This window comes from Aquarana catesbeiana, linkage group LG13 (assembly GCF_042186555.1).
Source record: "Aquarana catesbeiana isolate 2022-GZ linkage group LG13, ASM4218655v1, whole genome shotgun sequence".
NCBI lineage: Eukaryota > Metazoa > Chordata > Amphibia > Anura > Ranidae > Aquarana > Aquarana catesbeiana.
This window is the reverse complement of record NC_133336.1, coordinates 1,362,630-1,387,190: the sequence shown is the minus strand read 5'-3', so window position 1 is coordinate 1,387,190 and position 24,561 is coordinate 1,362,630. Positions and strand designations below refer to the sequence as shown.

The window sequence follows — 24,561 nt, the reverse complement described above, 5'->3', positions numbered from 1 at the left end:
AGCACTTTGCAAAGTTCATTTGCTCCAGAGCTTAGTAAATGAGGGAGAGCTGTTCTGACTTCCATCATCCAATCATATACAAGCAAAAAAAAAAAAAATGTTGTTTTTTTCCCCCCTTGCATGTGATTGGCTATTCTTTGTAAAGTGAAGCTTCCCCTCATTTACTAAGATCTGGAGCAACCGCACTTTGCAAAGTACTCAGTGTGTTTTGTCTTTTGTAAATCAACCTCAATGTGTATAAATATGTATCGATATGTATCAATATATATATCAATATGAATTGATAGATATAAATATGTATAAATATGTATCAATATATATCAATAGGTGAGCAGCACAACGGTTCCAGATGAAGTGCAAAAACAATCAGACCGTCCCACTGGTCATATATAGAAAATTCAAACAAGGATTACTTCACTTATACATTAGAAAGTGCCGCAATCCTTGTTTGAATTTTCAGTATATATCAATATGTATAAATATGTATTGCTATGTAACAATATATATAAATATGTGTAAATATGTATCGATATATAGAGATATATATAAATGAGTATCATTATTTATTGCTATGTATAAATATCTATCGGTATGGATATGTATCAATCCGTATGAAGTTTAGCTGGAGGAATGTACGAGCGCAGAACCTGTTACTCGATCTCTCGCTCGCTCCTTTTTTTTTTTTTAATATTCCGTCTTTGCTCTACAACTGAGTCATTCGCCTGCTTTTGGCTCTGGGGTATAGATGGGTTGTGCAGTGTGGCGGCGGCGGCGGCACTCCTGAGTTGAGCGGCACAGCGTTGCTCTCTGCTGATGCGGATGTGATTGTGTTCACAGCTCTACAGGAAAAAAAAAAAAAGAAAGAATCGGGGATCGTCAATAGGGCTCGAGCGATGCATAAATGTGCGGAGTGAAGCCTCTTGCCATCATTCATATGAGCCTCCTCTCTCGTCTCTTCTAGGCCTCCGTCACCGACATGGAGAAAATCAGGTAAGTGCCATTTTATTTCCATTTTCTGACCCAGCTGAGCGTTCCCTGGGAGTCCCCGAGGAGGGAGCCGATCATCCAGGGGGGGAGTCCCTGAGGAGGGGGTTGATTATTCGGGGGTTGGGGGAGTCCCCGAGGAGGGAGCCGATTATTCGGAGGGGTGCGGGGAATTCATGGCCAGGACAATAGGCAGCCAAGTGTCCAACTCAATTCATTTCCTGCAATTTCAGGAGGAATGGGTTATTTTTTTGTGATAATCAGAGCAGCAATCTGCAAAGTGGTTGCCACGGGATACTGCGAGCGGTTGAGCCTTCTCATTGGTTGCCGTGGGTAACGGCTCTTTGCAGATTCGCTCTCTGCTTTATTGAATGGGTTCATTGCAGCCGAGGAAATGATAAAGACACAAAGAGCGGATGTTTGAGGTTGGCTGCGTCCAATGCCGTGCTTTGCTTTGTGTGGCGTGTTTTCTGTCTTTTATTATCTGTAAATGTGTGGCGTGGTATTTGTGCCGGGTTGTCATAGCGTTGCCCGTGGAGACTCCAGCTCGCCTGTGCTGCTAATCATCTCATATGGTTGTCTCAGTATAAATCCGCCTCCTCGGGGTGCAGGACGCAGGGACCCGTGACCCCGGGAGTCCCCAGAATTAAATTCACAGCAGTATGCAAAGTGCAGAACCCCATGGTGACCAATCACCTTTCAGATCAGTTGGCTGCTATGGGTTACTGCACTTTGTCGCTTGCTGAGTAACCAGCTGTGTAAAATCAGAGGAATTGTATTCTATACAAAAAACTCCCAGTGGCGTAGCCCAAAGCGGAGTGTAGCCAGGAATCAATGGGTGCTGCGGGATGCCCCCTGAATTTATTGGGGTGTTCTAATAAATGTTATAATGGGCTTTCAATCATTATTGAGCTGCTGCAGGTCTGACCCCCTTCTTGGTGAGTGATAGCCTGTAAACCTTCTTCTCATCTCAGGCTTAGTATCTTCAATTCTTCTGATTTGCAATGCCTCATGGGACTTGTAGTTCCCCAACAGTTGGTGGGCCACAGGTTTAGCACCCATGTTGGAGGCTCTTGTATTATCTTTCTGGATTTCTTTATATTTGACACAAATGTTCCCATTGTAACCAGTCACAGTGCCCACTCAGTGACACCCGGGGGACAGGAAGCCAGGAAGGAATGTCACACCAGGACCAGGGCGAGTACAGTTCTAACCGTGCCCCTTACAAAAAAATACCCCACCAGGATTTCAGAGTCATCACCTAACTGTCGCTCTCATGTATAAGAAAACAAAAATCCAGGACCTGTGTGTGGCCTCGTAGACATAAAGACGAGGCCATGCCAGAACGGCTGAGCACCAGTTCCCTAAGTCAGGGCACTCCTCTATCCCTGAGTCCAACTGTCATAACATAAACATGGTGCCCCTTCAATGGAGACCTACATGGTCCCAAACATGGCCCCTACAAAACATGCCCTACATCACCCCCAACATGTCCCCTTCAACACAAACCTTCATCATCTCCAACATGTCCCCTTCAACACAGACCTACATGATCCCCAACATGGGGCTCCTACAACACAGGTCTACATCACCTCCAACATGACCCCTTCAACACAGACCTACATCATCTCCAACATGTCCCCTTAAACACAAACCTTCTTCATCCCCAACATGTCCCCTACAACACAGACCTACATGATCCCCAACATGACCCCTTCAACACAGACCTTCATCATCTCCAACATGTCCCCTTTAACACAAACCTTCATCATCCCCAACATGTCCCCTTCAACACAGACCTAAATCATCTCCAACATGTCCCCTTTAACACAAACCTTCTTCATCCCCAACATGTCCCCTACAACACAGACCTACATCATCCCCAACATGACCCCTTCAACACAGACCTACATCATATACAACATGTCCCCTTCAACACAAACCTTCTTCATCCCCAACATGTCCCCTACAACACAGACCTACATGATCCCCAACATGGCCCCTACAACACAGGTCTATATCATCTCCAACATGTCCCCTTTAACACAAACCTTCTTCATCCCCAACATGGCCCCTACAACACAGACCTACATGATCCCCAACATGGCCCCTACAACACAGACCTACATGATCCCCAACATGGCCCCTACAACACAGGTCTACATCATCTCCAACATGACCCCTTCAGCACAGACCTTCATCATGCCCAACATGGCCTCTTCAACACAGACTTACATCATCCCTAACATGTCCCCTTCAACACAGGTCTACATCATCCCCAACATGGCCCCTTCAACACAGACCTACATCATCTCCAACATGGCCCCTTTAACACAGGCCTACATCATCCCCAACATGTCCCCTTCAACACAAACCTTCATCATCCCCAACATGTCCCCATCAACACAGACCTACATCATCTCCAACATGGCCCCTTCAACACAGACCTACATTATCCCCAACATGTCCCCTTCAACACAGGTCTACATCATCCCCAACATGGCCCCTTCAACACAGACTTACATCGTCCTCAACATGGCCCCTTCAACACAGACCTACATCATCTCCAACATGGCCCCTTGAACACAGACCTACATCATCCCCAACATGTCCCCTTCAACACAAACCTTCATCATCCCCAACATGTCCCCTTCAACACAAACCTTCATCATTCCCAACATGTCCCCTTCAACACAGACCTACATCATCTCCAACATGGTCCCTTCAACACAAACCTTCTTCATCCCCAACATGTCCCCTACAACACAGACCTACATTATCCCCAACATGGGGCCCCTACAACACAGGTCTACATCATCTCCAACATGACCCCTTCAACACAGACCTTCATCATCTCCAACATGTCCCCTTTAACACAAACCTTCATCATCCCCAACATGTGCCCTACAACACAGGTCTACATCATCCCCAAAATGGCCCCTTCAACACAGACCTACATCATTCCCAACATGGTCTCTACAACACAGGACTATATAACCCCCACACGTCCCCTTCAACACAAACCTTCATCATCCCCAACATGTGCCCTACAACACAGGTCTACATTATCCCCAACATGGCCCCTTCAACACAGGCCTACATCATCCCCAACATGGTCTCTACAACACAGGACTACATCATCCCCAACATGGCCCCTACAACACAGGACTACATCATCCCCAACATGGCCCCTACAACACAGGTCTATATCATCCCCAACATGGCCCCTTCAACACAGACCTACATAATCACCAACATGGCCCCTTCAACACAGGTCTACGTCATCTCCAACATGGCCCATTCAACACAGACCTACATCATCCCCGACATGGCCCCTTCAACACAGGCCTACATCATCTCCAACATGGCCCATTCAACACAGACCTACATGATCCCCAACATGGTCCCTACAACACAGGTCTACATCATCCCCAACATGGCCCCTTCAACAGAGACCTACATCATCTCCAACATGACCCCTACAACCCAGGTCTACATCATCCCTAACATGACCCCTTCAACACAGGTCTACATCATCCCCAACATGACCCTTTCAACAAGGCCTACATCATCCCCAACATGACCCCTTCAACACAGGTCTGCATCATCCCCAACATGACCCCTACAACTCAGGTCTACATCATCCCCAACATGACCCCTTCAACACAGGTCTACATCATCCCCAATATGACCCCTTCAACAAGGCCTACATCATCCCCAACATGACCCCTTCAACAAGGCCTACATCATCCCCAACATGACCCCTTCAACACAGGTCTGCATCATCCCCAACATGGCCCCTACAACACAGACCTACATTATCCCCAACATGGCCCCTACAACACAGGTCTACATCATCCCCAACATGGTCTCTACAACACAGGACTACATCATCCCCAGCATGGCCCCTACAACACAGGTCTACATCATCCCCAACATGTCCCCTTCAACACAGGTCTACATCATCCCCAACATGTCCCCTTCAACACAGGTCTACATCATCCCCAACATGACCCCTTCAACACAGGCCTAAATCATCCCCAATATGGCCTTTTCAACACAGGTCTGCATCATCCCCAACATCACCTCTTCAACACAGACCTACATCATCCCCAAATGACCCCTTCAACACAGGAATACATTATCCCCAACATGGCCTCTTCAACACAGGCCTACACCATCCCCAACATGTCCCCTTCAACACAGGTCTGCATCATCCCCAACATGTCCCCTACAACACAGGTCTACATCATCCCCAACATGTCCCCTTCAACACAGGTCTACATCAATCCCCAACATGACCCCTTCAACAGAGACCTATATCATCTCCAACATGACCCCTACAACACAGGTCTACATCATCCCCAACATGACCCCTTCAACAGAGACCTATATCATCTCCAACATGACCCCTACAACACAGGTCTACATCATCCCCAACATGACCCCTTCAACAGAGACCTACATCATCTCCAACATGACCCTTACAACACAGGTCTACATCATCCCCAACATGACCCCTACAACACAGACCTACATCATTCCCAACATGGCCCCTACAACACAGGTCTACACCATCCCCAACATGTCCCCTTCAACACAGGTCTGCATCATCCCCAACATGTCCCCTACAACACAGGTCTACATCATCCCCAACATGGCCCCTACAACACAGGTCTACATCAATCCCAACATGGCCCCTTCAAAAGAGACCTAAATCATCTCCAACATGGCCCCTACAACACAGACCTACATCATCCCCAACATGTCCCCTTTAAAGCAGACCTACATGACAATACTTCAGTATCTGAGCAAACAATCTGAATTGGGGCCGGTATGGGAGAACCAGTCATGTCTATTTATATATTATAAACTATTTGGGCTTTAACAGTAGACTAGAGGCAAAATCAGCAAGAGGCAATAATTAGGTAATGAGCAATGATTGGGTAATATTTGGATAATATTTTGGTAATAATTGGATAAGTACTGTAAGTTGAATTTAGTTAATAAGTGGGTAATAATTAGGTAGTAGTTGGGTAATAATTAGGTTAGAGGGCTGTGATTAGGCAAGTCTGAAGCAGAAGAATAGAAGAAAGATTCGGCTTGATGCTTCGGAATGTCTCTGCTGGTATCTGGTCCATGTACAGGCCACGCCCAGTCTGTGCACTGGGCACATTGGTGGGTGGGGCGCTTGTACATCGGTTTCTTATGTCTCATTGTGGACTGACGCATCTTCCATTATTGGACCGCCATGTAGAGAAGGTCTAAAGGATTTGAAGAAACTCAACTTTTTTCACTTTTTATGAGATGAGTTGAAAGCCCAACTAAACGTTCAGTACAAATCAAATAACTTCATTCCAGGTCATCCTTCCATCCTTTCTTCCATCCATCCTTGCTTCCATTCATCCATCCTTCCATCCTTCCATCCATCCATCCATCCATCCATTCTTCCATCCATCCATCCATCCATCCATCCTTCCATCCATCCATCCATCCATCTTTCCATCCATCCATCCATTCTTCCATCCATCCTTCTATCCATTCATCCATCCATCCATCCTTCCATCCATCCATCCATCCTTCCATCCATTCTTCCATCCATCCTTCCTTCCATTCATCCATCCTTCCATCCATCCATCCATCCATCCGTCCGTCCTTCCATCCATCCTTCCATCCATTCATCCATCCATCCATCCATCCATCCTTCCATCCATCCATCCATCCATTCTTCCATCCATCCATCCATCCGTCCTTCCATCCATCCATCCTTCCATCCATCCTTCCATCCATCCATCCGTCCTTCCATCCGTCCTTCCATCCGTCCTTCCATCCATCCATCCGTCCTTCCATCCATCCATCCATCCATCTATCCTTCCATCCATCCATCCATCCATCCATCCATTCTTCCATCCACCCATCCATCCATTCTTCCATCCATCCATCCATCCATCCATCCGTCCTTCCATCCATCCATCCATTCATCCATCCTTCCTTCCATTCATCCATCCTTCCATCCGTCCTTCTATCCATCCGTCCTTCCATCCATCCATCCATCCCAGGTCCATCAGAACAAAAGGTGTGCAAGGTCTTACCATTCATATTTCTTTAGAAAGCAGCCACAGCCTGGGGAGGAATTCCGGCCCCCTGCCAGCATGCTGCAATGTGGGACCCTCGCTCTCTGCAGGGAAGCAGTGGTCTCTCTGCAGAGGTCTGGTATTCCCCCTGCTGAGTCAGAAAATAGCTCTCCAATCAGCTGAACTCCTGCTCCCTGCTGATTGGAGGACTATAGCTCTAGGCATGTCAGACCTCTGCAGAGAGACCCCTGCATACAAACAACTACCAATGGCTACATCTCTGCAGCTTGCTGGCAGTGGACAGGCTTTTCTGCTTTCTAGTGAACGGCTTTTGTTTTGATGCTCCTGGAATGAATTTGGTGGATTTATACTGAAGGTTCAGTTGTACTTTGTTCTGTTGGGTTTTTTCTTTGCCTCCCTCCCCTCCCATTCCCAGCAGCACATCCCCGCCTTCCCTTCCCCCATCGCTGTGCTCAGTGCTGAGAGATAAAGGAAACTTCCAGTACTTCCAGGTACAGAGGAGCATGTGACTTGCTCCATGTGACAGTGTTGGCCCAATCACAGCTGTCACACATAGAGTCCGGAGCCCTGTGGGCTACCAATCATGTGACTTGTAATCTATACTGGACTCTGCTGTGTTCAGTCTGATGTCATCCAGGAAAGGGGGCGGAGCATACAGTGCACCTATCAGAAGCTTTATTGTAATGCTGGTGTCTGGACAAATAGAGAACAATTGTCTTCTAGTCAGGAACAGGCTGATGATTAGAAAATATCCGCGGAATATATAAATGTATACCTGTATATCTGCTTGTGTTCAGCCACAACCCGGCACCCCTGCCAGACAGCACAGCCAGGTCCTCCACTGTCACTGCAGCAGCACAGCTTGTGTAAGAAATCCCCATCACCAGACTGGCATGTGGGCACCAATGGGCACAGCGGGATTGTCCTTCCCTCTCCCAGTCTGCTTGGTCCAGGAGAGCCGGATGTTAGAATGTATCTAAAGTCAATGTTTTCTGGTTTTGGAGAGACTAAGGAAGAATAAAACCCATCAGATGTTTTTTTATTAATCTGGATCCCATTGGGGAGATTTCTCTTCACTTCCTGTGCCAGAGATAAACAGGAAGTGAGAGGAAATGTCTGTAAAGGCACAGTCCGCTTTTCATACCATGTTACATGTTAAAGACATATTTAGGGTGTAATAGGGTGCCAAGATGTACCCAACGGGACCCCCTCGTACGGGATTGCAGAGTTCTTCCCCCTGGGCACTAGTCACAATTTGTATGGCTCCACCCACACAGCTGCATCATCCATTACCAGAGATCTGTGAATGAATAAACTACAAATCCCATCCCCCCCCCTCCCAATTGTAGTAGTAGTTCTCAGGGGAAGGCTTCACACTCATTGTCCATTGACCGTTCCCCCAGTCCTGTGACCTCTGTGAGGGGTAATAAACACCTGGAGGGGTGGCACTGACACCATACTCGGCATGCATGTACCTCACATGAGAAGATACAGTATATCTAACGCTTAGTCCTCCTCTTTATGGATAAACTACATTTATTAGTGGGTTTTATATCCCAGATTTCAGCTTTGCTTCGACCAGGCCCTATCTTACCCTCCTCCTGCCCCTCCCCCCACTATTGGTTCCATGTCTTATAAAGTTGTATAAAGCTGAGTGAAGGGTTGTCATAGACTTGTGTGGAGGAAATATCTCCCTGGCATTCCTCTGGCCTCACCTCTTCCATAAAAAGTGATAAAAAATTCAGAACCTTCTTCAATAATAGATGACGAGAACCTTCCGGATCAGAGACTTCATTCCATCATAGACTTTGCCAACTTAATGGGAGTCTTTCCAGTTCCTGATCATACTGCGAGAGCTGGCAGATGTGGGGACCCACCATTCCACATTGGGGGCCACACTGCGGGGACCCACCATTCCCCTCTATTCCTGTTCTGGTGACAACTCATTTGGATTCTCCATCTCTTTCGGTCCCGTGACATTAGGATAATAAAGTGTAAATCTCCCTATCGGGGGGCCCACAATATAAACCTGGTATGAAAAGTCTAATGAGAGCACCAGACCAAGGAGCCGAGAGTCCAAAACAAGAAGATATGAAACGGCCGATGTGTTTTGGGGGCTCACAGATCTCCCCTCCTCCAGAGCTCTATGAATTTAGGAGGACTCGGAATGATCCCGTCACCAGAAATAATGATTTGAAGGATGCAGAGTGATGAGTGGTGGGAGCGGTGTAGCAGCGGCATGTGTTTTGGGCATTAGAACATTGCTGGAACATTTCATAGCACTTCTGTGTTTTAATTACACCGGTGCCTTCTGGGACCCTGTAGAATCATAGCACCCCCCTCCCTGCTGTCACACATCATGTCTGGGTGATAATTAGGTCAGAAACGAGAGAGCTGACGGTGAGATGAGATAAATGCCGGGACTCAACAAAGGACCTTCATAAAATCATGTGAGTGTGACAACTGACCAATGTCTGACCGAACCGGCTGAAGGTGACAACTGACCAGTGTCTGACGAAACCGGCTGAGGGTGACAACTGACCAATGTCTGACCAAAAGTGGCTGTGGGTGACAACTGACCAATGTCTGACCAAAACTGGCTGTGGGTGACAACTGACCAATGTCTGACCAAACTGGCTGAAGGTGACAACTGACCAATGTCTGACCAAAACCGGCTGAGGGTGTCAACTGACCAATGTCTGACCAAAACCGGCTGAAGGTGACAACTGACCAATGTCTGACCAAACCAGCTGAGGGTGACAACTGACCAATGTCTGAGCAAAACCGGCTACGGGTGACAACTGACCAATGTCTGAGCAAAACCGGCTGAAGGTGACAACTGACCAATGTCTGAGCAAAACCGCTGGGGGTGTCAACTGACCAATGTCTGAGCAAAACCGGCTACGGGTGACAACTGACCAATGTCTGAGCAAAACCGGCTGCGGGTGACAACTGACCAATGTCTGACCAAACCGGCTGAAGGTGACAACTGACCAATGTCTGAGCAAAACCGGCTGAGGGTGACAACTGACCAATGTCTGAGCAAAACCGGCTGAGGGTGACAACTGACCAATGTCTGAGCTGCCTTTACAAGGTTCAGAAATGTGCTTCCATAATCCCTACATCTTACAGCACTTATCTTAGGTCTGCCTTTCTCCAGCCATGTGAGGTCTGAGCTTCCCAAATCCATGGTGTCCCCATCAGTGCCATGTATGTTTCTATCCCTCTTCCTGCCATCTTCCTGCTTTGCCCATCAGGAAGGCACTGATGATGTTACTCCCAGGCATACACCCGTAAGCTACATTATGTTAACTCCCAGCATCTAGATAAAGACAGGTGTTACAGTACTCACAGATCCCTCCCGGGTCTTCCAGGATTCCTAACAGGATCCCTGTTGGGTCTTCCAGGGTTCTTCAAAGGATTCCTGCTTTGTCTTCCAGGATTCTTTGCAGGACCCCTGCTGGGTTTTCCAAGTTTCCTAAGACCTCCTTTACCTACAGGACTTCCAGAGTTCCCAGTAATGACAAAGGGTATTTAAAGTGAAACTAAACTTACAAGAAAAAAATTGTAAGCAGGATTTATACTGTAGGAGAGACATGTGCTGGAAATGGAGCGAGTACAAAGAAGGACAACAAAGCTAATAAAGGGTCTGGAGGATCTTAGTTATGAGGAAAGGTTGTGAGCTCTGAACTTATTCTCTCTGGAGAAGAGACGCTTGAGAGGGGATATGATTTCATTGTATAAATACCGGACTGGTGACCCCAGAATATATAAATACCGGACTGGTGACCCCACAATATATAAATACCGGACTGGTGACCCCACAATATACAAATACCGGACTGGTGACCCCACAATATATAAATACCGGACTGGTGACCCCACAATATATAAATACCGGACTGGTGACCCCACAATATACAAATACCGGACTGGTGACCCCACAATATATAAATACCGGACTGGTGACCCCACAATATACAAATACCGGACTGGTGACCCCACAATATACAAATACTGTACTGGTGACCCCACAATATACAAATACCGGACTGGTGACCCCACAATATATAAATACCGGACTGGTGACCCCACAATATATAAATACCGGACTGGTGACCCCACAATATACAAATACCGGACTGGTGACCCCACAATATATAAATACCGGACTGGTGACCCCACAATATATAAATACCGGACTGGTGACCCCACAATATATAAATACCGGACTGGTGACCCCACAATATATAAATACCGGACTGGTGACCCCACAATATACAAATACCGGACTGGTGACCCCACAATATACAAATACCGGACTGGTGACCCCACAATATATAAATACCGGACTGGTGACCCCACAATATACAAATACCGGACTGGTGACCCCACAATATATAAATACCGGACTGGTGACCCCACAATATATAAATACCGGACTGGTGACCCCACAATATACAAATACCGGACTGGTGACCCCACAATATATAAATACCGGACTGGTGACCCCACAATATATAAATACCGGACTGGTGACCCCACAATATATAAATACCGGACTGGTGACCCCACAATATATAAATACCGGACTGGTGACCCCACAATATATAAATACCGGACTGGTGACCCCCCAATATATAAATACCGGACTGGTGACCCCACAATATATAAATACCGGACTGGTGACCCCACAATATATAAATACCGGACTGGTGACCCCACAATATATAAATACCGGACTGGGGACCCCACAATATATAAATACCAGACTGGTGACCCCACAATATATAAATACCGGACTGGTGACCCCCCAATATATAAATACCAGACTGGTGACCCCACAATAGGGATAAAACTTTTTCGCAGAAGAGAGTTTAACAAGACTCGCGGCCACTCATTAAAATTAGAAGAAAAGAGGTTTAACCTTAAACTACGTAGAGGGTTCTTTACTGTAAGAGCGGCAAGGATGTGGAATTCCCTTCCACAGGCGGTGGTCTCAGTGGGGGGCATCGATAGTTTCAAAAAACTATTATGCCCTGTACACACGATCGGATTTTCTGACAATGTTGGATGTGAGCTTGTTGGCAGAAAGTCCGACCGTGTATATGCTTCATCGAACATTTGTTGTCGGACTTTCCGATCATGTGTACACAAGTCCGTCGCACAAAAGTCCACGCATGTTCGATATCAAGTCTTGTAAAACCGAGCGCTATGGAGATATCACATGACTATTGAACTTCCTTTTTATCGGCTCGTCGTACGTCTTGTAATTGTTGGCCAACATTTGGGTGACCGTGTGTATGCAAGACATTTCGGAGCCAACAACCTTCCAACAAAAATCCACGGATTTGTTGTCGGGAAGTCCGATCGTGTGCACGGGGCATTAGATAAGCACCAGAACGACCCCAACATACAGGGATATACAATGTAATACTGACACATAATCACACACATAGGTTGGACTTGATGGACTTGTGTCTTTTTTTCAACCTCACCTACATGCTATGTATGGTGGTATGTAGACATGTTATATATGGTGGTATGTAGACATGCTATGTATGGTGGTATGTAGACATGTTATATATGGTGCTATGTAGACATGCTATGTATGGTGGTATGTAGACATGTTATATATGGTGGTATGTAGACATGCTATGTATGGTGGTATGTAGACATGTTATATATGGTGGTATGTAGACATGCTATGTATGGTGGTATGTAGACATGCTATGTATGGTGGTATGTAGACATGCTATGTATGGTGATATGTATGGTGGTATGTAGACATGTTATATATGGTGGTATGTAGACATGCTATGTATGGTGGTATGTAGACATGTTATATATGGTGGTATGTAGACATGCTATGTATGGTGCTATGTAGTCAGGGTATGTATGATGCCTAGATAGACCTACTCCCTCTCCTTTTATGACCTCTGCATTAACCTGACTACCCACTCGCCTGCCTTCTGTCTCAACCCCATCCCCTTGTGGGGCAATCCTAAGAGCAATGACCTGGTGCCAGTTACATTAAAGAAAATTACAACCACTAAGGGTTCCCAGCCATCTCCACCATCAAGAGCTCTGGTGAGAAGTAGCTTCCTCTTATATTCTGCCTCCTCAGATTAGCTCACGTCACCCACCATGGGGCACGATAACATCAGGACTGTATACTGCGCATGCACCACAATCGGTGTACAGATATTAGGAAATTGTTAGCAGGTAGCTACATTTTTTGGCCAAAGAAACCTATAAAGTCCCTTCCACCAATAGACCTGACCTGCTGACAAGTTTTAGTTTTTGAGGTTTACTTCCACTTAAAATTCTTTGAAAAAAGGTTCAAACAATATATGGTTGTAAGTTCTGTGTTCTATGGTTTGCCCCAAGCCCTGGGAGTTTTGCGGGACCTCTTGGCCTTCATGTAGATGTGGAGAACCTTGTAAGTCAGGGATGTGAAATAAACTAGGAATCTATGTAATGAAAGCTGAGATTGTGGCCCCGTACAGCTTCAGCATACAATATTCCTCTCTATAGTGCAGATCCTTGGCTGGAATGCCTCAGGCTGCATCTGCTACACATCCATCCAACACCCCGGTGAGCGGCCTGTCAGGACATTGCGCCATATATCAGGCCATTCCCAGGGTGAGGACCTTTAAGCAAGATGCAATTATTTGGAGCCTCCGGACAAAACCAAAAGCCCAGAATGCCAGAGAGATGTGCAATTTGTGGGCCACAGGTGGGAAAAAGCTGCTTCTGATCTGATGGTGCAACTGCAGAGGTAGCTTCTTCCCGGGTAATGAGCGAGCGTGTGCTTGGTCGCCATGGCGATAGCTGTCACGAAGCTCCACTTGTTTATGCTGGAAGGATAGAGTGCGGTGCTAGGAAGCAGGATGGTGCTTTACTGGGGGGGATCATCAATGGTCAATCACATTCATGTACCAAATACAGATTCTGTCCACCAGTGCCACCCATCGCCAGCGCCCTCATGTCACCTCTGCGGGTTCGGAAATTAAAATGTTTTACTTCTCTCACCAATTGTTAGCATTTTCACATTAACAGTGTGTCTTTATTGAGGCCATCATTGGATGATGTGCATTATACAACGTTCCTGCAGAGCAGGGTTCATGTTGTGGAGCTCGTCCTCTGCACTTGGTGGGCCCCGCCATCAAAGTCCGAGAGTGCAGGATCATGGGAAGGGACACCGGCTTTGGCTGTTGCATAGCAACACTGTCACTGCAAAGAACGATGGTATCCTGCTAAGTTAAAGTGTATGTCTACCATGGGGGGGGGTATCTGCGGGGGATTTACTGCTATCTTAGGAGAGAGATTTTTATTTACTGTCCTGGGACAACGGCTTTGCCAGACAGAATGTGAAGGAAAATCTTCAAAAGAAAAACAGAAATAAAAATATACAGTACTGTGCAAAAGTTTTAGGCAGGTGGTAAGAAATGCTCTAAGGAAGGAATGCTTTCAGAAATACATATTTTAACTGTTTCTTGTTTTATCGTTTTAATAAATGCAAAGTGAGCAAACAGAAGATAAATCTAAATCAAATGAATATTTGGTGTGACCGCCCTTTGGCATCAAACCAGCATCAGTTCTTACACTCGTACACTTTGTACACTCGCACAAAGTCAGGGATTTTGGAGGATTGGAGTCAGCTGTACCATTAACCAATTATTCCAAGCAGGGGCTGATGATCATCAATTTCATATGTAGGTTGAAACAGGGGTACTAAGGTGATGTTGTGGAGGACAGTTCCATGTCACAGGTCATACACCAAGACTGAGCACAGCAACAAGACACAAGGTAGTTATACTGCAGCAACGTCTAACCCAGGCAAAAATTTCAAAGCAGACTGGGGGTTCAAGATGTGCTGTTCAGGCTCTTTTGAAGAAGCAGAAAGAAATGGGCAACAAAGAGGAGTGTAGACGCTGTGGTTAGGTAACGATGAGAAGAGTAGACGCAGTGGTCAGGTAACACTGAGGAGCATAGATGCAGTGGTCTAGTATTGTTGAGGAGCGTATATGCAGTAGTTGTGTAACTTTGAGGAGCGGAGACGCAGTGGTCGAGTAATGTTGAGGAGCGTAGATACAGTGGTTGGGTAACATTGAGGAGCGAAGACGCAGTGGTTGGGTAATATTGAGGTGCGTAGACACAGTGATTGGGTAACGTTGAGAAGAGTAGACGCAGTGGCTGGGTAACCTTGAGGAGAGTAGACGCAGTGGTCGGGTAACGTTGAAAAGCGTAGACACAGTGGTCAGGTAACATTGAGGAGTTTAGACGCAGTGGTCGGGTAACGTTGAGAAGCGTAGACACAGTGGTCGGGTAACATTGACGGTAACGTTGAGGAGCGTAGACGCAGTGGTCGGGTAACGTTGAGGAGCGTAGATGCAGTGGTCAGGTAACTTTGAGGAGCGTAGATGCAGTGGTCGGGTAACGTTGAGGAGATGCAGTGGTCGGGTAAAGTTGAGGAGCGTAGACGCAGTGGTCAGGTAACATTCAGGAGCATAGATGCAGTGGTCTGGTAACTTTGAGCAGCGTAGGCGCAGTGGTCAGGTAACGTTGAGGAGCGTAGATGCAATAGTCGGGTACCGTTGAGGAGCGTAGACGCCGTGGTTGGGTAACGTTGAGAAGATGCAGTGGTCGGGTAACGTTGAGGAGCGTAGACGCAGTGCTTGGGTAACGTTGAGGAGATGCAGTGGTCGGGTAACATTGAGGAGTGTAGACGCAGTGGCTGGGTAACGTTGAGGAGTGTAGACGCAGTGGTCTGGTAACGCTGAGAGTAGACACAGTAGTCGGGTAACTTTGAGGAGATGCAGTGGTCGGGTAACTTTGAGGAGCGTAGACGCAGTGGTCGGGTAATGTTGAGGAGCGTAGACGCAGTGGTCGGGTAACGTTGAAGAGTGTAGATGCAGTGGTCGGTAACGTTGAGGAGCGTAGACGCAGTGGTCAGATAACGTTGAGGAGCATAGACGCAGTGGTCGGGTAACGTTGAGAAGCGTAGATGCAGTGGTCGGTAACGTTGAGGAGCGTAAACGCAGTGGTCGGGTAATGTTGAGGAGCATAGATGCAGTGGTTGGGTAACGTTGAGGAGCGTAGACGCAGTGGTCGAGTAACGTTGAGGAGCGTAGACGCAGTGCTCGGGTAACGAGGAGATGCAGTGGTCAGGTTACATTGAGGAGCGTAGACGCAGTGCTTGGGTAACGTTGAGGAGTGTAGACGCAGTGGTCTGGTAACGTTGAGCGTAGACGCAGTAGTCGGGTAACTTTGAGGAGATGCAGTGGTTGGGTAACGTTGAGGAGCATAGACACAGTGGTCAAGGAACGTTGAGGAGCGTAGACGCAGTGCTCGGGTAACGTTGAGGAGATGCAGTGGTCAGGTAACATTGAGGAGCGTAGGCGCAGTGGTTGGGTAACGTTGAGGAGCGTAGACGCAGTGGTCCGGTAATGTTGAGCGTAGACGCAGTAGTCGGGTAACTTTGAGGAGATGCAGTGGTCGGGTAACGTTGAGGAGCGTAGATGCAGTGGTCGGGTAACTTTCGAGGCGCGTAGATGCAGTGGTCAGGTAAGGCTGAGGAGCGTAGACACTGTGATCGGGTAATGTTGAGGACCATAGATGCAGTGGTCGGGTAACGTTGATGAGCAGAGACGCAGTGGTTGGGTAACGTTGAAGAGTGTAGACGCAGTGGTTGGGTAACGTTGAGGAGCGTAAAAGCACTGGTCCGGTAATGTTGAGGAGCGTGGACGCAGTGGTTGGGTAACTTTGAGGAGCGTAGACGCAGTGGCCCGGTAACATTGAGCGTAGACGCAGTAGTCGGGTAACTTTGAGGTGCGTAGACGCAGTGGTTGGGTAACGTTGAGGAGATGCAGTGGTTGGGTAACGTTGAGGAGCGTAGACGCAGTGGTCGGGTAACATTGAGGAGCGTAGACACAGTGGTCGGGTAACATTGAGGAGTGTAGAAACAGTGGTCGGGTAATGTTGAAGAACGTAGATGCAGTGGTTGGGTAACCTTGAGGAGCATAGACGCAGTGGTTGGGTAACTTTGAGGAGCGTAGACGCAGTGGTCCGGTAACATTGAGCGTAGATGCAGTAGTCGGGTAACTTTGAGGTGCGTAGACGCAGTGGTTGGGTAACGTTGAGAAGATGCAGTGGTCGGGTAACGTTGAGGAGCATAGACGCAGTGGTCGGGTAACATTGAGGAGCATAGAATCAGTGGTCGGGTAACATTGAGGAGTGTAGGCACGCTGGTCGGGTAACGTTGAGGAATGTAGACGCAGTGGTCGGGTTATGCTGAGGAGCGTAGACGCAGTGGTTGGGTAACATTGAGGAGCGTAGAGGCAGTGGTCCGGTAACGTTGAGCGTAGACGCAGTAGTCAGGTAACTTTGCGGAGCGTAGATGCCGTGGTTGGGTAACAGAGCGTAGATGCAGTGGTCAAGTAACGTTGAGGAGCGTAGATGCAGTGGTCGGGTAACGTTGAGGAGCGTAGACACAGTGGTCGGGTAACTTTGAGGAGCGTAGAGGCAGTGGTCGGGTAAGGCTGAGGAGCGTAGACACGGTGATCGGGTAATGTTGAGGAGCGTAGACGCAGTGGTCGGGTAACATTGAGGAGTGTAGACACAGTGGTCGGGTAATGTTGAGGAACATAGACGCAGTGGTCGGGTAACGTTGAGGAGATGCAGTGGTCGGGTAACGTTGAGGAGTGTAGACGCAGTGGTTGGGTAACGTTGAGGAGCGTAGACGCAGTGGTCTGGTAATGTTGAGCGTAGACACAGTAGTCGGGTAACTTTGAGGAGCTTAGACGCAGTGGTCAGGTAACGTTGAGGAGATGCAGTGGTCCAGTAACGTTGAGGAGTGTAGATGCAATGGTCGAGTAACTTTGAGGAGCGTAGATGCAGTGGTCGGGTAATGTTGAGGAGCGTAGACGCAGTGGTCGGGTAATGTTGAGGAGCATAGATGCAGTGGTCAGGTAATGTTGAGGAGCGTAGACGCAGTGGTCGGGTAACGTTGAGAAGCGTAGACACAGTGGTCGGGTAACATTGAGGAGTGTAGATGCAGCAGTCGGGTAACGTTGAGGAGCGTAGACGCAGCGGTCGGGTAACGTTGAGGAGCGCAGACACAGTGGTCGGGTAACTTTGAGGAGCGTAGACGCAGTGGTCGGGTAAGGCTGAGGAGCGTAGACACGGTGATCGGGTAATGTTGAGGAGCATAGATGCAGTGGTCGGGTAACGTTGAGGAGCATAGACGCAGTGGTTGTGTAACGTTGAGGAGTGTAGACGCAGTGGTTGGGTAGCGTTAAGGAGTGTAAATGCACTGGTCTGGTAACGTTAAGGAGTGTAGATGCAGTGGTCGGGTAACATTGAGGAGCGTAGACACAGTGGTCGGGCAACATTGAGGAGCGTAGACACAGTGGTCGGGTAACGTTGAAGAACGTAGACGCAATGGTCGGGTAACATTGAGGAGCGTAGACGCAGTGGTCGGGTAAGGCTGAGGAGCGTAGACACGGTGATTGGGTAATGTTGAGGAGCATAGATGCAGTGGTCGGGTAATGTTGAGGAGCATAGACGCAATGGTCGGGTAACATTGAGGAGTGTAGATGCAGTGGTCAGGTAATGTTGAGGAGCGTAGACGCAGCATTCGGGTAACGTTGAGGAGCGTAGACGCAGCGGTCGGGTAACCTTGAGGAGCGTAGACTCAGTGGTCAGGTAACGTTTAGGAGCATAGATGCAGTGGTCGCGTAACGTTGAGGAGCGTAGACACAGTGGTCGGGTAAAGTTTAGGAGCGTAGACACAGTGGTCAGGTAACTTTGAGGAGTGTAGACGCAGTGGTCGGGTAAGGCTGAGGAGTGTAGACACGGTGATCAGGTAGTGTTGAGGAGCGTAGATGCAGTGGTCGGGTAACGCTGAGGAGCATAGACGCAGTGGTCGGGTAACATTGAGGAGAATAGATGCAGTGGTTGGGTAATGTTGAATGTAGACGCAGTGGTTGGGTAACGTTGAGGAGCGTAGACGCAGTAGTCAGGTAACGTTGAGGATTGTAGATGCAGTGGTCGGGTAACATTGAGGAGCGTAGATGCAGTGGTCAGGTAACTTGGAGGAGCATAGATGCAGTGGTCGGGTAACGTTGAGGAGTGTAAATGCAGTGGTCCAGTAACGTTGAGGAGCATAGACGCAGTAGTCAGGTAACGTTGAGGAGATGCAGTGGTCGGGTAATGTTGAGAGCGTAGACAAAGTGGTTGGGTAACGTTGAGGAGCGTAGACACAGTGGTCAGGTAACTTTGAGGAGCATAGACGCAGTGGTCGGGTAAGGCTGAGGAGCGTAGACACGGTGATCGGGTAATGTTGAGGAGCATAGATGCAGTGGTCGGGTAACGTTGAGGAGCATAGATGCAGTAGTCGGGTAACATTGAGGAGAATAGATGCAGTGGTTGGGTAACGTTGAGGAGTGTAGACTCAGTGGTTGGGTAACGTTGAGGAGTGTAAATGCAGTGGTCCGGTAATGTTGAGGAGCGGAGATGCAGTAGTCAGGTAACGTTGAGGATTGTAGACGCAGTGGTTGGGTAACATTGAGGAGCGTAGATGCAGTGGTCGGGTAACGTTGAGAAGCGTAGATGCAGTGGTCGGGTAACTTTGAGGAGCATAGATGCAGTGGTCAGGTAACGTTGAGGAGCGTAAATGCAGTGGTCCAGTAGCGTTGAGGAGCGTAGACGCAGTAGTCGGGTAACGTTGAGGAGATGCAGTGGTCAGGTAACGCTGAGGAGCGTAGGCGCAGTGGTCAGGTAAAGTTGAGGAGTTTAGATGCAGTGATCGGGTAAAGTTGAGGAGCGTAGACACAGTGAACGGGTAAAGTTGAGGAGCGTAGATGTAGTGGTCGGGTAACTTCGAGGAGCATAGATGCTGTCACGTACCTGATGGCGAGCCTGACGTGTAGAGGAAGGCCTCCCGTACAACTCCGGCTCAAGGGCCGCTGATAGTGGAACAGCTGGCGCTGGAGCACGGTGAGGTAAGAGTGCCTATGGAAGTCCCGAAGTCTGAGCAGGAAGTTGCCGGAACACACAGGTGGACGCTGGACTTGACTGAAAGCAGACAGGAGAGTCGCTGGATCACTGGCAGGTCTCGGCAGCAGAGAGACAGATCAGATGACTTGGCTGGCAGGAACGTGGTCAGGTCACAGGCAGATTCGGCAACAGGTAGGCAGATCAGGTACAAACAGCAGGCAGGAGAGAGGTCAGGTCACAGGCAGGTTCGGCAGCAGGTAGGCAGATCAGGTACAAACAGCAGGCAGGAGAGAGGTCAGGTCACAGGCAGGTTCGGCAGCAGGTAGGCAGATCAGGTACAAACAGCAGGCAGGAGAGAGGTCAGGTCACAGGCAGGTTCGGCAGCAGGTAGGCAGATCAGGTACAAACAGCAGGCAGGAGAGAGGTCAGGTCGCAGGCAGGTTCGATAATCGGAAGTCAACACAGGTAGCAAGAATTCAGGTACACGCTGTAGACCAAGCAGCAACCAGCCAGTACTAAGTCCGTGTTTAAATAGGCCGTCTGGCGCCAGTTCTGATGACAGGCGTGCGCGGACGCGCGCGCACGCGGACGCGCGCACGCGCGGACGCGCGATCGCGAACGCGCGCACTCGCGAACGCGTGATCGCGCATGCGCGATCGCGTATTCGCCGATGCGCCCGTAGTTGTTCTGAGAATCCCTTGCTGGCGCCTGCGCACAGGCGTATGCTTGCAAGCATTAGCTGTATTCTGCGGATGACTTCCCTGACATTGCCCCCCCCTTACGGGCAGCCTCCGGATGCCCAGTTGGTTCCTCTTCAGGGGATGACTGCGGAAGAAGGCACGTATTAAGTCCATAGCATGTACATTCCGCTCTGGTTCCCAGGAGTTCTCCTCCGGTCCATAACCTCTCCACTTGATCAGATATTGTAATTGACCCCTTCTCCTTCTACAGTCCATAATCGCTTCCACCTCGAACTCCTCATCTCCACTGACCATCACCGGTTCGGGTGGTCTAGACTCTCGATTAGGAAAGGGGTCAGGCAATGCGGGTTTTAACAAAGATACATGAAATACCGGATGTATGCTGAGGGATTCTGGTAGGGATAGCTCGTAAGAAACATCATTAATCCTTCTCCTCACAGGAAATGGCCCAAGGAATTTAGGGGCCAACTTCTTTGACGGGCAGGCCAGTCTCAGATTTGTTGTTGCCAACCAAACCCGGTCTCCTGGTTGCAGAATGAGTTCCCCTCTCCTCTTCCTATCGAAAGCTCTTTTATTATCCTGTTGAGCCTTGGTTACGGTTTCCTTCAACAGCTTGTTATTGCGATTGAAGAAGTCTACAGTGCTTTGGACAGCCGGTACTGAAGATTCAGGGACAAGGTCAGGCAAAAAGGTGGGATGGAAGCCATAATTAGAGAAGAATGGGGATTGCTTGGTGGCTGCATGACAGGAGTTGTTATATGCAAACTCGGCCAAGGGTAAGAGAGACACCCAATCATCCTGCACAAACGAAGTGAAACAGCGGATGTACTGTTCCAGCGTCTGATTGGTCCGTTCAGTCTGACCGTTAGACTGCGGATGATATGCGGATGACATGGAAAGTTTAATTCTTAAAGCTTCACACAGTGCCCTCCAAAACCTTGAAGTAAATTGGGTTCCGCGGTCAGAGACAATGTCGATGGGTACCCCATGGAGTCTAACGATTTCCTTAATAAATACTCGAGCAGTCTCAGCAGCAGAGGGTGTACCCTTCAAGGGTAGGAAATGAGCCATCTTAGTTAGCCGGTCTACTATGACGAAAATGGCTGTACAGTCTTCAGAGGGAGGTAGCTCAACTATAAAATCCATGGAGATCATGGTCCACGGCCTGTCAGGCACGGGTAAAGGTCTGAGCAAACCCCACGCCTTATTTCGGATGTTCTTACTCCGGATGCAAGTAATGCAGGTGTCTATATATTCTTTGCAGTCCTTCTCCAAATTAGGCCACCAAAATGTGCGTTGCATTAAGTTTATTGTTTTGCGAATGCCAAAGTGACCTGCTAGAGGGTGATCATGGCAGAGTCCTAGAACTGATAAACGGACTGCTTCTGGGACGAAGACCTTGTTCCCTTTCCAAAGAAGTCCATCTCTTGCCTGTAGCGTCTCCCCGACAGGATCAGGGGAGACTGCGGACGCCTGCTTCAACTGGGACATGAGATCGGACTGTAGTAACAGAAAATTTCCTGCTGGTAGGATGGTGTCAGGTACTGGTAAGACCTTTGGATCCTCGAACATACGTGATAGCGCATCAGGCTTGACGTTCTTTGATCCGGGTCTATAGGTGATGTGGAACAAGAACCTTGAAAAAAAAAGTGCCCATCGGGCCTGTCGAGGTCTTAGTCTTTTGGCAGTCCTTAAATATTCAAGGTTCTTGTGGTCTGTATAAATCAAAATTGGATGAGCGGCTCCTTCTAACAAATACCTCCACTCTTCCAGGGCGGCCTTTATGGCAAGAAGCTCCCGGTCTCCCACGTCGTAGTTTCTTTCTGCTGGGGCAAGCTTTCTGGAAAAGAAAGCTACAGGGTGGACTAGATCCTTGGGACCTTGGCGCTGAGACAGAACTCCCCCGACTGCATTTTCGGAAGCATCTACCTCCAGAATGTAAGGTAGTGCCGGATCTGGGTGGCTTAGTACAGGGGCAGTTGTAAACAGTCCTTTAAGAGTTTCAAAGGCAGCCTGGGCCTCGGGAGACCAGCGGAAACGAGCACCCTGTTTGGTAAGTTGGGTAATTGGTGAGATGATAGCTGAAAAGTTCTTGATAAATCTGCGGTAAAAGTTAGCAAACCCAATGAACCGCTGGATCCCCTTCTTATCAGTGGGCGCAGGCCAGGTCAGGATTGCAGACACTTTTTGAGGGTCCATTTCAATTCCTCCGGTAGAAATGATCAAGCCCAAGAACTGGATACTCTGCCGCTCGAACTCACATTTCTCGGGTTTGGCATAGAGTCCATGTAAGCGGAGACGGCAGAGAACATTCTTGACATGCTCCCGATGGTCAGCAAGGGAGGTAGAGAACACCAGGATATCATCTAAATAAACAATAACGAAAATGTCCAGGTAGTCTTTGAAGACGTCATTGATGAAGTGTTGGAAGGTGGCCGGGGCGTTACACAAGCCGAAGGGCATGACGAGATACTCGTAGTGGCCAAAACGAGTACGGAAGGCGGTTTTCCACTCATCCCCCTGGCGTATGCGGATGAGGTTGTAGGCTCCCCTCAGATCAAGTTTAGTAAAAATAGTAGCAGAACGAAGTCTTTGGAAAAGCTCAGGAACCAAGGGAAGAGGATAACGGTTTTTCACCGTAATCTTGTTCAGGTCCCGGTAATCTACACATGGCCGTAGTGAATGGTCCTTCTTCTCCACGAAGAATATTCCCGCCCCGGCAGGTGAGGTAGAAGGGCGAATGAAGCCTTTCTGGAGGCTCTCATCAATATATTCCTTTAGAGCTGCTAATTCTTTCTCAGACAGTGGGAAAATCCGACCAAATGGAATAGCAGCCCCAGAAAGGAGCTCAATGGGGCAGTCGTACGCCCTGTGTGGAGGTAATGTGTCTGCTCCCCGCTTGCTGAAGACATCAAGGAACTCGTGATAGGCCTCAGGCACCCTTTGGCAGAGCTCAGCATCAACGTCCATACACAACAGGGTGGTGGGTGCAGCAGTGGGATTGGACAGGCAGTGCTTCTGGCAGTAAGATGATTGATACTTGATACTGCCTGATTTCCAGTCCACCGCCGGATTATGGGCCTGTAGCCATGGTAGACCAAGAATGACGGGGTACAGAGGTGAAGAAATGGCATCTAGCCGCAAAAGTTCCTTATGACCAGTAGAGGTCGTAGTTAACAGTGGGGGGGTCTCCTGGTTCACCAATCCGGACTTTATACGGGAGCCGTCAGCCAGAAATACGGTAAGTCCCTGCTCTTTGGATTGAAGAGGGATACCTTGTTTGACAGCAAATGCCAGATCAATAAATCAACTGCACGCCCCCGAGTCCACAATTGCAGTAGCTGACACACTTCTCCCTGGGAGCTGAAAGGTAACAGGAAGTGCCAATTGAGCAGAAGTTGCTGGAGGAACCGCCTGACTTGCTGGAGAAGCCGGGAAGGATCCGCGTCCCTTAGCAGGACAAGTCCGTACATAGTGACCCGCTCTGCCGCAGTAGAGGCAGAAGTTGCCTTGAAGACGTCGTGTCCGTTCCTCAGGGGACAGCGACGGGCGAATCAAGCCTAGCCGTGTGGGTGTTACGGTTCCTAATGCGGGAGAGGCCGGCCTGACAGATGTTGGCCGAACAGGAACTGCTGACTTCTCCCGTCTGCGCTCTCGCAGACGACGGTCGATCTGGATAGATAATGTGATTAAGTCCTCCAGGGTACTTGGAGCACCCACACGAGCTAACTCGTCTTTTAAGTCCTCCGATAACCCCAGGCGAAACTGATGTCGCAGAG

At 48.6% G+C, this 24,561-nt stretch overlaps 1 protein-coding gene across 3 annotated transcripts in view; it reads left to right on the top strand.

The window, feature by feature from the left end:
* The first annotated feature begins 665 nt into the window (after positions 1-665).
* Positions 666-24,561, top strand: part of BEGAIN (brain enriched guanylate kinase associated) — a 239,830-nt gene continuing 215,934 nt past the window's right edge. For 2 of the 3 annotated variants that reach the window (XM_073610033.1, XM_073610031.1), the window contains exon 1: positions 666-990. In XM_073610033.1, coding sequence (XP_073466134.1) covers positions 977-990 — 14 coding nt within the window. In that variant the 5' untranslated portion in view covers positions 666-976. The remainder of the gene's footprint in view (positions 991-24,561) is intronic. The other variant, XM_073610034.1, reaches the window with a different exon arrangement.